The sequence below is a fragment of the Medicago sativa genome, chromosome 1 (assembly GCF_051527215.1).
Source record: "Medicago sativa cultivar Bolivia chromosome 1, Bolivia_mono, whole genome shotgun sequence".
In the NCBI taxonomy this organism is placed as follows: domain Eukaryota; kingdom Viridiplantae; phylum Streptophyta; class Magnoliopsida; order Fabales; family Fabaceae; genus Medicago; species Medicago sativa.
Window position 1 is genome coordinate 94,908,884 of NC_140749.1, and position 14,910 is coordinate 94,923,793.

Consider the following 14,910-nt stretch of genomic DNA (forward strand, 5'->3'; position numbering starts at 1 on the left):
ATGCAGCATTTATTATTTTTTTCATTACCCTTATTTATTGAATTTCATTCATCTAAACTACTCCACTAGCTACAATTAACAAGAGTATTTAAGTAATTGAAATTAATTTTACAATTAAAATCAACACAATTAATCACTTCCTTAACAATCGTGCACAAACCTTAAACGACTATTATTTCATGACGGAGGGAGTACAAAATTAGGAAGTTGTGTTAGATGTATGATAAGATTGGATAAGATATTATTCAAAATGATAATATTAGAGAGAGGGAGGGGGAGGGAGAGAGAGAGAGAGAGAGAGGGAGGGAGAGAGAGAGAGAGAGAGAGAGAGAGTTAGGGTAACACCTATTGTAGAAAAAATGGTGGAAAATAGACTTAGGGGGTTTAAGTATCTGGAGAGAAGACCTATAGATTGTGTGATAAGGAGAGTAGATCAAATAGAAGATAATCAGATCAATAGAGGCATATGATGACCTAGAAAAACTATAAAAGAAATTATTAAAAATTATTTCAAGATTTATGAGTTTGAGCAAAATATGTTTTATGTTACAACATTTGGTGTAATTTGATATGTGTCCTTTAAAACCTTTCTCGTTTCCACCGTCCATCTCCATCCTTTCATCTCCCATCACGATGTAGCGCATGACTGGAATGGCGTGCTTGCATCCCCGTTCGCAGTGTCACCATCTTCAACCTCTTTTGGGGTTGTTTTGGTGGACTCTGGTGTGCTGGTTTGATCCGCCGCGCGAACTACCTTGGTTTTCTTATAGCCTAGCAGTATAGATTCGTTTCGGTCATGCAAGTTGGTACTGGTTCTTTCGTTGCTGGATTCTCAACGACGGTGGCTGGTTGGCCGACGTCGTGTTTCTACACCCTCATTTAGTCATCGGATATGTTGGTGGTTGTTTTGGGTGTTGAACCCCTTCTGGGTACGGGTCATGATTTTTTCTCGAATTTGACAAGTGTGGTGTTTATCTTGCTTTGATTCTTGATTTTAACTTAGGTCTGTTGAGATCTACAGGATTTAAAGTCTACGGATTTGCATCCACTGCGTCGGGAGATGCGAAGATCTTTTTTGTGGTTGTTCAGAAGGTCCAAGTTCCGGCGTTTGTTGATTCATTTTGGGTTGCGACACCGTGTTATAATGGAACTAGTTTGACTCGAAAGGGTTGTTACGACTTGCTGTTTTTTTAGGGAGTTGATGTAACTTGAATCATTCTATGTTGACAGACGATTCATACGCCAGATTAGAAGCTCTGCACACTCACCTAATCTGTTTTGCAACTCTGATTTCACGCTACCCTGTGGGTTCATTGGATTGTATTGGATAGGTGTTTGTTTTGGGATTGTCGTATCCCAATTATCCTTTTGTTTGACATGGGACTGTGTAGATTCGAAAGAGTCGTTAATGCTTGTTGCGGTTTTTGCAGGGGGTTGATGGTACGTGATCCGATTTCGTGTTGACGATGACATCATTCGCCAAAGTATAGACCTGCTTGGTACTCACAAGTGTCTATCGTTATGGTGTTCGTTTGTTATAATTGATTAGGGTTGGATCCACTGTATTGTTCTTCTTTGATGTATTCCCCGTTAGAGTTGATTTGCATGGATCGACTGGGTTCTGGTTTATGTCCCCCCTGTTTTTATGTAATTTTTTTCCTTTTTTTTTTTAATAATATATGTGAGCAATTGGCAATTGATTAGAGTTGGGTACCAACTTAGTTGGAAGCCACTCTTTTTGATATCATTTTGCTCTTGACTTATAGAAAGAAAAAAAAAATGATCCGTGTAGCCAATCTCGTTTAATGAAATAACACCCGGTTGTTTTTGTAATTATAAAATTTGTTAAAAAAACAAAGATAATTATAACAAAATTGAGTTGCATATCATCAGAATAATTGATGTTAAGGAACCAGAGCAAGAACCACCTAAGCTTTGGTTGATAAAGTATAAGTCACTAAAGTTGACTCGTGATATTATCAAGAGCAACCTATCATTTGAGGAATCATCACCATCGTTTGAAATATGCGTAATTGGGGGAAATTGAGACACTCCTTCCTTGTCATCAATTAGTCTTTGTCCGACACCACTCAAGAGGAGTTGGTGCTCTATAGTCGATATATTTTGAAGAAGCACAAAAGAGTGGTGAGTTGCAAATGTCAGATATTAAGAAAATTAGCTCTGCATTATGCATGCATATATAGGCAGGGCCAGATCTTAGAAGGGTGCAAACTATTCAATGGAATTGGGTCTCCTCAAGGTACGTGCCTCAAAAAAAATTATAGCTCACTATTGCATAAGGAAATTTTATTTTAGTGGGGTAGTACTAATTTAGTGGGGTAGTACTTAGTACTACCCCACTAAAATAAAATTTCCTTATGCAATAGTGATTTTCACTTTTGGGTGTACCGCATATATGCGACACCTTGTATTTATCTTTTAAAAAATTTAAATAGAACATTGTTCTTTAAAAAAAATACATTTTTATTTTATTACGGGGCTCTTTTCACTTACAGAGTCGAGCCTCCGAATTCGTAAGAACGACCCTGTATATAGAATTTTGCTTGTGGAAAATTCTAAAACAACATTGAAGGCCAAACGAGTATGAATTCAATCATGAACGAAGTTATAAAGAAGGAAATTATTAAATGGTTAAATATTGTGATTATTTATCCTATTTCATGCAATATGTGAGTTAGTTATGTTCAAAGCCATCGAAAAGGGGAGCGGTTATAGTGCACCGTGCATAAGTTCCAGCACATTAACCATTTTGCAGTGGAAATGATTTCTGTGAGTTGGACTCCAAAACCATTTTGCAATGGAAATGGTTTCTGTGAGTTGGACTCCAAAATCATTTTGCTGTGGAAATGGTTTCTGTGAGTTGTACTCCGAAACCATTAGATGTACTTAATGGTTTCCTTGATCCTAATTCAAACGCCACAAACTCTTTCACTTTCTTCGCTCCCACTGATTCTTCACTCTTCGCTCTCGACATGACGCAAATTGTGTCGTCTTACACCGATACTCTCCGTTATCACATCATCCTTCGCCGTTTGATTTGGCTCCGTTATATCCGATTCGTTCACCAGATCACCGTCATTTCACTCCAAGAAGGATTCCACATTCGCCGGAAAAGCAAAATCAAACGGTTCTTGATCCGGTTCCAAGATCGGTTTCTTTCAATGTTACAGGAAGGCAAGGCGGCGGATCTAGTCATTCGGTTGAAGCTCCGGTAACACCAACAACACTGGCACCAGCTCAATCGTCGGAAATAGAAAGGATTCACGTTCATTCTCCGGTGAATTTCGGTACCGCTCCTTTTGCTGCACCGGTTTTGTCTCCACAAGATTCTGATTCAGGTATATCTTTTCCACCGGAGGGATATTCCGATGCGAAGACTCCTGTGCCGGTGGATTTGGAAGTGGTGGTGCAGAAGAAGAAGAGTAGTAGAGTTTCGTTGATGGAAATGTCGGAGAAATCTGAAGCGTTGGATGGAGTGAGAAAGTGTGAAACTGTAGCCGTTGGATTGAAAGAGCACATAAGTGAAATCTGATGGTTGTGAAGTCCTTATGCATGGTGCATAAGGAAATGGCTTATGCACCATAACTTTTGCCATCGAAAAGGATCATTTTGTATCACCCTTCCTTGACCAAATCCTATATATTATAGACTAGTTGGACAAGAGTGGTATTGCGTTTTAGATGACTATTCTGGATATACTTCAATTGCTATAATCCCTGAAGATCAAGAGATAACTATTTTTACATGTCTTTATGGTACCTTTATCTTTATGAGGAACAAAACATATAAGAGATGTTAATTTAAGGTCTAATTTGAATATCATTATGAGAGAGCAAAAGTGAGATTTTAGTCTTTTTATATATTTCTATTACATGACTAAGTCTTTTTTTTTTTTTTTTGTTGCACAAATTATATGACTAAACTATATATACTAAAGATCGCTACATTCTAACATGCAACTTAAACAAGATCAAACAACAATTTGATTGGATGATTAGATTGGAACTGTTTGAAAATAGAGATGAATTTTATTACAGAATAATATAATATAATAACAGAGCTTTTAACATGAGCATTTTCATCCATTAAAAAAATGAGCATTTCATGAAAAGCCAAGGAAATCGGATGAGAAGTAGCATCAAATTAAAATTTGCGTCACCCTTATAACTAATCCCACCCAGAAGCATCGCACCACCTGGTTTAGCTACAATATTTTTATTATCCTTCATCATTAGAGTTGATTATTCCCACATCTATCCTCCACTTATGCAATTTTCAAATTAACCTAATCATAGCCGGTCACTTTCTCCATAGCTATCAGCTAAACAATATTAACCCAATCATAGCCGGTCACTTTCTTTTGCTCCGCCACCCACGTACATACTTAGATGAGAATAAAACTTAACTTATTTGGATACAACATTAAATCAAATTTATTCAGATACATACTCGCATTTGAAATATTAAATTTTAAAAAATGATGTGACTAGATTTTTTTAATGTTTTTATTTATTTATGTGTCTATTGAAATATATTTTGTTTGGAGTTGTACCTAAATAAGACTTGCTCTTTAAATTGATTTTGAGGTAATTATTTGTTGTTGTATCAACCCTTTGATTTTTAGGAAAATGGGCAACAAATATTCGACGGAGTTTATTAACCACTTAAGTTTAATCTCTTGGTCGAGATGAGAAATGTTTATCCAAAAAGAAAAATCATGTTTGAACGACCATTTTAAAATTAACCAAAGATTGTACCAATTTGATCCTTTTTTTTTTGAAAATGGATTCGATCCAATTTAATACTCCATCCGTTCCAAATTATAAGTGAAAAAAAAATTCATTTCACACTTATTAAGAAAACTAAAACACAATAGTTTGTAGTATAGTTTCTTGTCTTATCCTTGAAATAGATTTCCTAGAAAGATGTAAAACAATTTCCATTGGTTATTAGTTATAGAGAAAATGAAAGGGAGAGCAAAAGGAATGCAATTTACATTTAATTTCTCTTTGAAAAAAATGAATTTTTGAAATAACATAATTAAATATAATAAAAGTTAATCTTTTTTTTCTTCTTATAATTTGGTACAAAGAAAATGAGTTTTTTTTCTTCTTATAATTTTGGACGGATGGAGTATAGTTTAATTTCGATGGATTTTGCATATTTAAATTACAATTCTAACAAAATTCGAATGATATTAGTATTATAAAGACACGGTAAGGTAATTTTTTTAAACTCTAGCTATGAAGGATAATCAAATTACCTTAAATAAAAAGTAGCATTAAATTACAAGTTGTATATCTTTTGAAACATATGAAATAGTAAAAAAAAATAGACTAAACTAATTTATTTGGTTGAGTATTATATTAAAAAAATTAAAAACAATGAATAATATATTAATGTAATATATATATATATATATATATATATATATATATTAATGCAATATATTTTACTAATAAAAAATTAGTATTAAAGTATATGTATACATTTTAATTTGGCTTGGTTCGATTTTGAAGATATTTTTTTTTCAAAATGTAATTGGATTCAATCAATATTCACAAAAGGACATTCAAACACATCTAATAATAATATTCAATTTTGTATTTTTTTTTATGGGAAATGTTAACTAGTGTCCCCGTGGCACTAGTTAAGGGCTTTAAATGATAATTTATCATGAAAATATGTGTAATCAATGCATCAGAAATCGAAATATTTGACTTTTTTATAAAATAATTTCTTCTTTTGAAATCCTTAAAGAGTGCTCGAGAGCACTCGTTAACAAGACCCTTTTTTTATTTTTTAATCTATTTGAGGTTTTAACTCGGTAACTACTGCTAAAAATTCTTTGAATGTGTCTTAGTTTATCAACCTAGCTATTTTTTTTTTTTGAGGGATCAACCTAGCTATTTATAATTTACATGGCCCTTAATGACATTCTTCAGAATTTTTGTTAATGTTTAATTGATATTGTAAAACGGCTTATATTGTGTGGCTATTTTTTTTCTTCAAAACAACTTATAATTTAGAATGGAGGGGGGTGTTGTCTTATTACTTTCCTTGTTTTCTGTTTATGGCTTTTAAATCTCATTCACAAAAAAAAAAAAATAATAATAATGAGAGAGCACCGTTGTACCGGTAAAAAACTATGAATACTTTGATTTAGACCGTAATCATCACATTTATTGACAATGCAAATGAAGTTTTAAGACATACTTGGATGAGGTATGTTATTTGAACAACATTTTTTGGATAATCAAAGATACACAATGGAATGTAGGTATTGATACGAAAACCAAACCAATAGAAAGAGAGTAGGAACACTAGAGATGCACTAGTATAATTTCTCTACTAGGATTGACAGAAAGATTCTTTAAATGTCTAGTTAGAAAAAGCTAGTTCACTGTATCATATCATATATTACCATTAAAATTGATTGTTAGAACTTAATTTTGAAGAGCTGCTAGAAGATTAATTTTAAAGACCCGCCTAGAAGAGTAAGATAATTTACAATACGAGAAAATTTAGGAACATCTATAGATTAACAGAACAAGATATATTTTACATAATATATCATGAACAAAAACATATATACTTTTCTTAAATGATTATCTACTCGTAGGAGAGCGGATATGTCAAAACTAGGAAGGCTTGTTCCTTGCTATACATCTTGATCTCACCCATAAGAATCACAATCTTTAGGAAAAAATCTAATCCGCTTCATGTCACGTTCATCGCAGAGTAAGCATAATGTTGACCATATCAATCAGATTAAGTTGTGTTCCATTACTTGATCTTTAGCGGTTAGATCTTTCAATATTTTTTTCAAGGCATTATGACATCTGAAAGTATTCAACTGACTTCTGTAAGAATATATCAATCATTTAGGTTTAAGAATGAAGAAACAACCTGGTTATAATTTTGCGTACCTCCAAGGGAGATGATCAAGGAACATGGATGGCGAGACAATAATATCTTTGAAGCTTTCTCTATTTGCTACGTAAGCTCTATAACATTTCCCCCTCTCCTGTGTTCTCCAAGATATCTTAAAATCAGTTTGAGGTCTTTTCTGGTCTGGGACGATATGAATTACAAATCCTGGCAGATACATCTCAGGGGGATCATCAGCAGACTGATTTTCAGACGTTGGAACAGAATCTATAAACTGAGACACCGGATCATCTATTGAATGTACATCTGTAGCAAAAGGATTTGTAAATTCGGCATTATTAATTTCAACAATATGGTCCCTTGCCCTGGTATCAGCCCAGAGTGAAAAGTCATCATGGTCATTGTTGCCTGCAATATAACCAAAAAACCAATATAAACTATCACCATGCGAACAATCAGATTAATAAAATGATTTGAAATCTTCATTCCCAAAAGGATGCAATATTCACCATGGTCAGCTGTAACAAGAAGATCCTTTTTAATAGCCTCAGTCAAGAGTGAAGCTTCTTGAACCACTTGTTTGTTGCTGCCTGCAGCATAGAGCGAAAATCTTTTCAGAAAGGAACCTCTCGCCAATCTAGTTTGATAAATGATGAAGTAAGATACCTCTCATCACTAATAATTGCAACAGTATCAATATGCACTGTTTAACATGCCTATTAACTTGTTAAAATGAACAACCTTTATTATCAATGTCACACTGTGCTTCATGCTCTGCCTCATGATTATTTCTTTCATATTGGCTTATATATAGAAACCGACGAGCAAGTCTGAAAATCATCGCACTGTCAGCTTTAGGATCTTGTGCCAGTAATGTGATTGCAGCTGCCCTTAGCCTCATAATGGATCCAAATGAAAGGCGGGATGAAAACTCATTTCCATATATAATGCTGTAATATAAACAATGAAAGGAAGCTGAAAGTGTTGCCAAAAGATAATCAACCACAATCAACTTTTCTGCTAGTAGAATTACCTTGTTATAAATGATGAGCATGCATTAGCCACAACTAAATCCACACATGGGAGTGGCCCATATGAGTAAACATGCAGATTAGGGTATCGGTTATAAAGCTGTAGAAAAACTCAGCAATTTATTTAAGAATAAAATCAAACATTTACAAAGATAATATGGCAAGTAAAAAAGATGACACATAAAATGCCAGCCTAAGGAAAAAAGTAGGAACAAAAAGAAATAAATTAACAAGAAACAAACATTAAAAAAATGTGGAAAATTACTTCACTAATCAAGTGTGCATGGTAAAACTGAAAAAGTATTACTTTTCAGTGATATATAAGAGTTATTGTTTTAAAATTTTAAGTGCTAAATGTATAATTTGAGTATTAAAGGAATGAGTTATGATTTAATGGGTATAAAAAATAATTGCAGCCAAGTTTATAAAATGACCTCCCATGTAGGGACGTTTTCAGCATTTCTTCACTTTCAGTATTGGCCAGTACTAAATTAAGAATACGGTTAACATTTCCCAATTAAGAATAATAAATCATTTAAAGTGATTATTTGAGTTTTCAATCTGGTCTAACTTGATTAATTCTTGCATATAGTAATACGAAAAAATATAGCACTTATTTAAGACAGTCTTGAGAAGTCAAGGGTACTACTTACCGATCCTTCCATCCAAGAGAAGAGCTAATTAAAATACATATCTAGATTCTAGACCAAGAACTTAATTAGGAAAAATCGTATACCTAATTTCCTTCAATATTTGTTACATGTCATTGGCATTAATTTACTTAGATTGTCTTTTTGGATTTTGGAATTGTTTCATATTTCCTAATAGATCATGACTGGTTATTTTGTCTCATTAGGATTAGGAGTTTAGTATTACAATACATAAGGATTAGTGTTTTGTCTTTTGTGGCAAGATCCAATGGCATCTTTCAAAAGCAATCAATATAATTTCCATATACAATTTTTTTTTCATATAACTAAGGAAAGTAGGAAACATGGAATATTTGTTTTACATATGCAGTTTTTTTCAGAATAGACTTTCAACGAATACCTGGTTCTGAATCCAATCAAAATGGAAGATTATGCTTACTGAAGAAACAAATAGAAGGTAAATTCAGCCTTTAAAAGTGAGAAAAGACATACTTGCAGTCCAAGCAATGCAGCTATAGCCCCCCCAAGTGAATGTCCAACGATGCGGACATTATATCCAAAGCATTCACATCCAAATCCCAGTAATTTAGAAAGAAGCCCATAGGATTCAGTGTCTGTATTTCCATTTTGAAAAGAAAATAATGTTAAAAAAGGAGTATGTGTTATGTAAGAAAGGCAAATGTTTTTAAATTATATAAATTTCAATTTTAGTTTGGAAATTCATAAATAAAAAGTATAATATTTTACTCGATCAGGTAACCATACAATGGTGACAATTTAACTCCCACAATAACTAAATTGTTTAGAAAGCAGGAAAGAATAAGAAAAATTCATTTGACAAGAACACCTCTTTATATACAAGTACGGAGTTCAAAGACCTGCAAGCATTTCGTACCATGCTCTCCAGGGTTTCCTTCAATCTGCATATAAAGCTCTCGTGCAGCCTCAACTATACCCGAATGTCCATAGTGGGGGAATGATGAAGCCACATTTTTGTGTATATCAGAATGAATGTGGTTGCAGCTGCAAGGAGAAACTTAAAATATTGACACAAGAGACCAAAGTATTGCATTGGAATATGTAAAATATCTTTAAAAGTTTTGGGCAAATAATTAATTACACATTGGAATCAAAATTGTAAGACACAGAAGAGAAGATATGACGGTTCCAAGATTCTCTCTCCATATGTAAGGAACTCAATAGGGATGTCCTTTGCGGTTGTCGAAGGCTGACAGACATAATTGATACTTGATTATCATAGCATAATACATGTTTTTTTTTTCTGGTATCTAATAGGACATGATTTGAGTTCCTAGTTATGAGACCAACTGCAGAGTCATTTGAAAACCATATTTGTGATTTGACTACAATGCCAGAGAATATGCAGGTGTCCTAAAATTTGCGATCCACTAATTTCAATGAAGATAGGATGACAATAACAGCAATGTTGAAAGCAATAGCTCCCTCTCGAGGAAAACTTTACGTGTGTCTCTGATATAATGTATTTCCGAATCCATATGGTGTAACCATATGGGCTCTTAAAATGTTTAAAACGTGTGTGAATTTATAAACGAATTAATTGTGGAATAAAAGAGGGAGAATGCAAAATACTTTATCAAACCAGCCAAGTCTTCTGCAGAAAGGGTGCATTCCTTGCATAATCCATCGGTTATTAGGTCCTCAGGGGTTTCAGTTCCACGTATAGCAATTACTACAGTTTGTAGATGATGTAGAACCACAATAAAATATGCAGCTTCACACTTGACCTGGCATGGGAATGAGCATAAAAAAATAAAAAAACCTTTATACTTTTTTTTTTTTGAAGTAAAAAAACCTTTATACTTGTAGACTCTTCCAGTAAAAAAAAATATAATATAATATTCACAATATCATACACAAATTGAGTATATAATATTCACAAATTGGATAGTTCTGAGTTTCCTCGCATTTACAACAACAACCAAAGCCTTTTCCCATTAGATCCACTTTTATAAAGTGAACAACTCACTTTAGAAAGTAAAGTGAGTAATATCAATTGTCGATGCATAAATTGATGGTTGATAATATATACACATATATAACAATTCTCAGGTGTTGCAATACCAACCCTTGATTTTCTCACTCTACAAACAACCCACTTTAGAGGAGCCAAAATCATTTCCCATTATATGTGGTCAGTTGCATGGATCGCCGTAATTTTTCCTTCGATGACTTCATTTAATTGTGCCTTGTTTCAAGTGACCATGATCACTCGTCCATCATGTCATTTTCACTGATGGTTGATAATATATACACATATATAACAATTCTCAGGTGTTGCAATGCCAAAACCCTTGATTTTCTCACTCTACAAACAACCCACTTTAGAGGAGCCAAAATTATTTCCCATTATATGTGGTCAGTTGCATGGATCGCCCTAACTTTTCCTTTGATGACTTCATTTAATTGTGCCTTGTTTCAAGTGACCATGATCACTCGTCCATCATGTCATTTTCACCTCTGCAACATTGATCATAATTCATTGTTGGCTCTTGATCGACTAAAATTAAGTCTTGCACAGCATCGTAGGTTTTATAACTGCGCGGTAAAATTTTCCTATAAGCTTGAGTTGTACTTTTTTATCAAGTATTACACCTAAGGAGTTCCTCCATTTCATGTTTCCTACTCAGATGGTTCACGTCTTTCTCTATTTCCTCATTATTCTATATATGATGGACCTGAGATACTTAATTGTAAGATCCATCGTAAAGTATGCTTTCTTCATTTCATCACCTTTAAGCTATAGTTTTGTTCCTCTTGCTAAAATGCATTCTATATATTCTGTTTTACTTGTACTTGCACAAAAGTGATATGCTTCGACGTTCGTCTCCATATCTCTATCTTTCCATTTGTCTCCTCACTTGATTACTGATCTAAGAGTATAGTCTGCAAAATGCATGCAGAATGGTGCTGTCTGTTGGATCTATTTAAGACATATATATTGATACTGTTGGCTAGTAAAATTTTCCTTGTTTCTTTCTTGTAGGTGTGTTTTATTATTGAAGAGGAGATTCATTCAACAAAATTCAAAAATAATAATGTGATTGGTGTCAATTGGTTTTCAGCATTACGTTATCTATTAACTAGAATTCATGTCCCTTTTAATCTTCATAAAATTTTGAGGCCTTTTCTACGGAATTTCACTCTTCTCATTTTGTACGATAAGCCTTTGTCTCCTATGACCCAAAGCACATCATGCACAGCACATTTGGACATTTAAATTCTCTAACCTGGTTTACTCTCCCATGTCTGAGCGCTTCCGGAGGCAAATTGGCATACTTTAGAAAGGCTGCAGCATGACCTCGCCACCAGTTATCACCATCCAAAACAGGTCGTCTAAGAAAATGAAATAGGTACATAAACATGAAGAAAGAAAGCGGGTAAGATGTAATGTAAAAAGTAAAAACAGAGATACAGAGGCAGAGAAACACGAAGATGTATGTGTGTGTGTGTGTGTGTCAGTATGCCTAAGTGTGAAGCTACATATGGCCTAAATATAGGCACAACTATTCAGTCGTCAAGCTACATAAACTTACAAGTTCGCTGACATTAATTTGATCATGTATACAAAAAGTAACCTTGTGTATTGATCTACCAACCTACTTTCATATGGTAGGGGATATAAGGTTGGCTTGGTGGTTGGGGTGGGGTAGTTAAGGAGTGGAGTGATATGGAGGTTTACGGCTCTATCCCCACCAACAACATAACACTAATATACTAACATTTGTCATTCCAAAACACAAAACTACTTAGATATGGTATTTCCTCTGATGAAAGACATATCAACAAAGAGAAGAAAAAAACTGCAGAGATAAGGAAAAGTATATTTCTACAGAAATTGAATAGAAAAGAATGAGCGGAGGAACAATCAAACTAGAGAAACACTTGCACACCAATACAGAAGATCCCTCCAACCTTGCCACAAATTCTGATAGTAATATATTTTTTGGATTTCAGAGACCATTTCTAGGTTACGAAGATTAAGTATGGATCCCCCAAAAACTTGAAATTTGAAAAGAATATTTCAAGCTACTACGGATTCAGTTATATACATCATAATTCATAATGTTGAATATCCAACAAATCAGCACCTATTGCGTGCCCAAGGAGACAGAACCCCTTGTCTATAGAGCCATGAACAAGGAAACATGAGAGGGTTTCGTCCAACATCAAGCAACGGACCCTGAATCATTGAATGCAAATAAATGTGAAAAGCAAATTGGTAAACATAAAAGATGAATTTGAAGTAAAGTTTTTGATAGAAATACAGTATATGCAGCTTCAGCAAATTTATGAAGAGCTGCAGCCTCCCTGATTCGCATCTCTGGTGCTTCGGTGGATACTTGACAAGATTCTGAAGATTTTTCATTGCTTTGGAGTAAAGCTAAAGCTGGAAGACAAAAAGTTCAATCAGCATTGTGATGGTATCCATATGTGGGATTGAGAGAGTGAAATTTGAAGAAACCTGCCAAGAGTTCCATATGACCAGTTCCAGAAGCACGATAAGCAACAAGATCGCCTAATAAGCGTGCAACGGAATAGACTTCATCTTCTTCTTGTTGGATTGCAGTCAAGTATTTGACGCGGCCGAGACAGCACAAGGTCTCGCGTAAGCCGTTATCAAAAACTTCCCTGTAATGGGATTTCCAAGCATTGTCATGGGATTCATAGAAAGATCTCCACCGAAGAACATCGGATCCAGTAAAGCATTGAGCTAGAGCAACAAAAGAGAGAAGGATGATGAAGAGAGAGAGTAGCTTGTGGTTCCACCAGTGAGGAGGGTTCCATCCTAATTCTGCAACATATATAGCATTGGTGAGTTGAGGTGATGATACAAATAGTAGAGAAAGAGAGAGGTGATGAAGTGGACTCACCAACCTAAAATACAAGCAGTTGGTTTGGTGTTATCTTTGGATAAATAGTAAACAGAGTTGAGGATAAGGTAAGCAGCACACACAAATTGAATAACAGTGAGGGCGACGGTGCATCGACTCCACCAAAGCCATATCTTATACCTCGCCTGAGTTGTTAATTAATTAATTAATTAATATATAGAATAAAATAGAATAGAATAATATTCATATGGTTCCTTACATACGTACATACCCGTCTTTGGAAGCGTAGAAGAAGGTGATCTTCGTGGTTGTGATCATCTAGAAGAATGAGAGTTGCAGCAGATTGTTGAGCAAAAGCGGTTTGAAGCATAACAAGAATCCTTACAACAGCAGAAAATGAAACGGCAACGAAAGGGAGGAGAGAACGGAGATCGCAGAGACGATAAGTGTGGGAAATGATAAGGGAGCCAAGGAGGAAAACCAATGCGTTACAAATCCCCAAAACAATCCCCATACGTCTAACGTTTCCAACGCCCATTTTCCTCTGCGGGACCGGGACCCTACCTTCCCCCTCCTCCCATTTCATTTCCGATTATTTGCTTCACAACCTTCCTTCCCAACAACACAACACAACACAACGGGGAAATTAATTAATAATTAAATATCAAACACTATTTTTTTTTTTAGGGAAAAATAATATCTTTTTTTTAAAGAGTTAGGGAAAAATAATATCAAAAACTATTGTTGTAAAGATCAAATAAATAATGTATACAATCAGACCAACAAATTAAAGTGACTGCAATAAATATCTTGTCAGATATGGAAGGTAAACGCTCAAATTATTGATTGAATAATCCATCTGTCAACCAGGAAACAGATGAGCAATGTAACAGGACGAGAAATCAAACGTCGCACACAAGAGGATGAACAACACCGCGCAACACTCGAATGACAAATTCATGGAAAAAAAAAACTTTAAAATTGACTTTTTTTACCTTATATTTATCATTTATTTCCATCTTTAACTTCTTAACCCTTAATTAAAATTCACCTTCTTCCCTCGTTTAAACCAAACATAATAAGTCAGTTGTGAGCTTAGTTCAGTTGGTATAGACAATGCATAAAATATGCAAGGTCTGGGATTCGAACCTCGACCACCACAAAAAAAAAAAAAAAAATTCTCTTTCTTTTCCCTCCACTTTGTTAGAATCCCTCATCCCGCATCCTCTCCCTTCCGTTGAACCAATTGGATCCTAAATAAATATGTACTTCATTGTACGCTTCTATGCTTTAAAAAATAAAAAATAAACGCATATGATCTGTCAAGAAAATTTTTGGCGAACAATAGCTTCTGTGATCTGTGGTATTATAGGTGTGTGAAGTTCCTATAAAATGGTAAACTTAAGTGTTCCCACAAAAAAAAAATGGTAAACTGCAGGATTG

At 34.4% G+C, this 14,910-nt stretch overlaps 2 protein-coding genes across 2 annotated transcripts; one reads left to right on the forward strand and one right to left on the reverse strand.

Annotated features, from left to right (window-relative positions):
* Positions 1-2,971: 2,971 nt before the first annotated feature.
* On the forward strand, positions 2,972-3,629 carry LOC146959487 (uncharacterized; the record flags this gene model as incomplete). The annotated part of the gene is made up of 1 exon (XM_085741403.1): positions 2,972-3,629. A coding segment is annotated over one exon (582 nt), but the record flags the coding sequence as incomplete, so codon positions are not given.
* Positions 3,630-6,420: 2,791 nt separating this feature from the next.
* On the reverse strand, positions 6,421-14,098 carry LOC146959488 (lipase class 3 family protein). Its single transcript, XM_085741404.1, has 14 exons — positions 13,739-14,098; positions 13,511-13,652; positions 13,098-13,427; positions 12,901-13,022; positions 12,724-12,815; positions 11,863-11,968; positions 10,205-10,359; positions 9,489-9,616; positions 9,086-9,207; positions 7,946-8,043; positions 7,654-7,862; positions 7,422-7,502; positions 6,951-7,320; positions 6,421-6,863 (listed from the first exon to the last, which is right to left on the reverse strand). The coding sequence occupies exons 1-14, from the start codon at positions 14,051-14,053 to the stop codon at positions 6,788-6,790; spliced, it is 2,346 nt and encodes a 781-aa protein (XP_085597530.1). The 5' UTR covers positions 14,054-14,098; the 3' UTR covers positions 6,421-6,787.
* Positions 14,099-14,910: the final 812 nt, after the last annotated feature.

Coding starts and splice junctions, on each gene's coding strand:
- LOC146959488 (XM_085741404.1), bottom strand. CDS start 14,053: ATGAAATGGGAGGAGGGGGAAGGTAGGGTCCCGGTCCCGCAGAGGAAA. Junction 11,969..12,723: donor TCTCCTTGGGCACGCAATAG/GTGCTGATTTGT, acceptor TCATTTTCTTAG/ACGACCTGTTTTGGATGGTG. Junction 9,208..9,488: donor AGGAAACCCTGGAGAGCATG/GTACGAAATGCT, acceptor ATGGAAATACAG/ACACTGAATCCTATGGGCTT.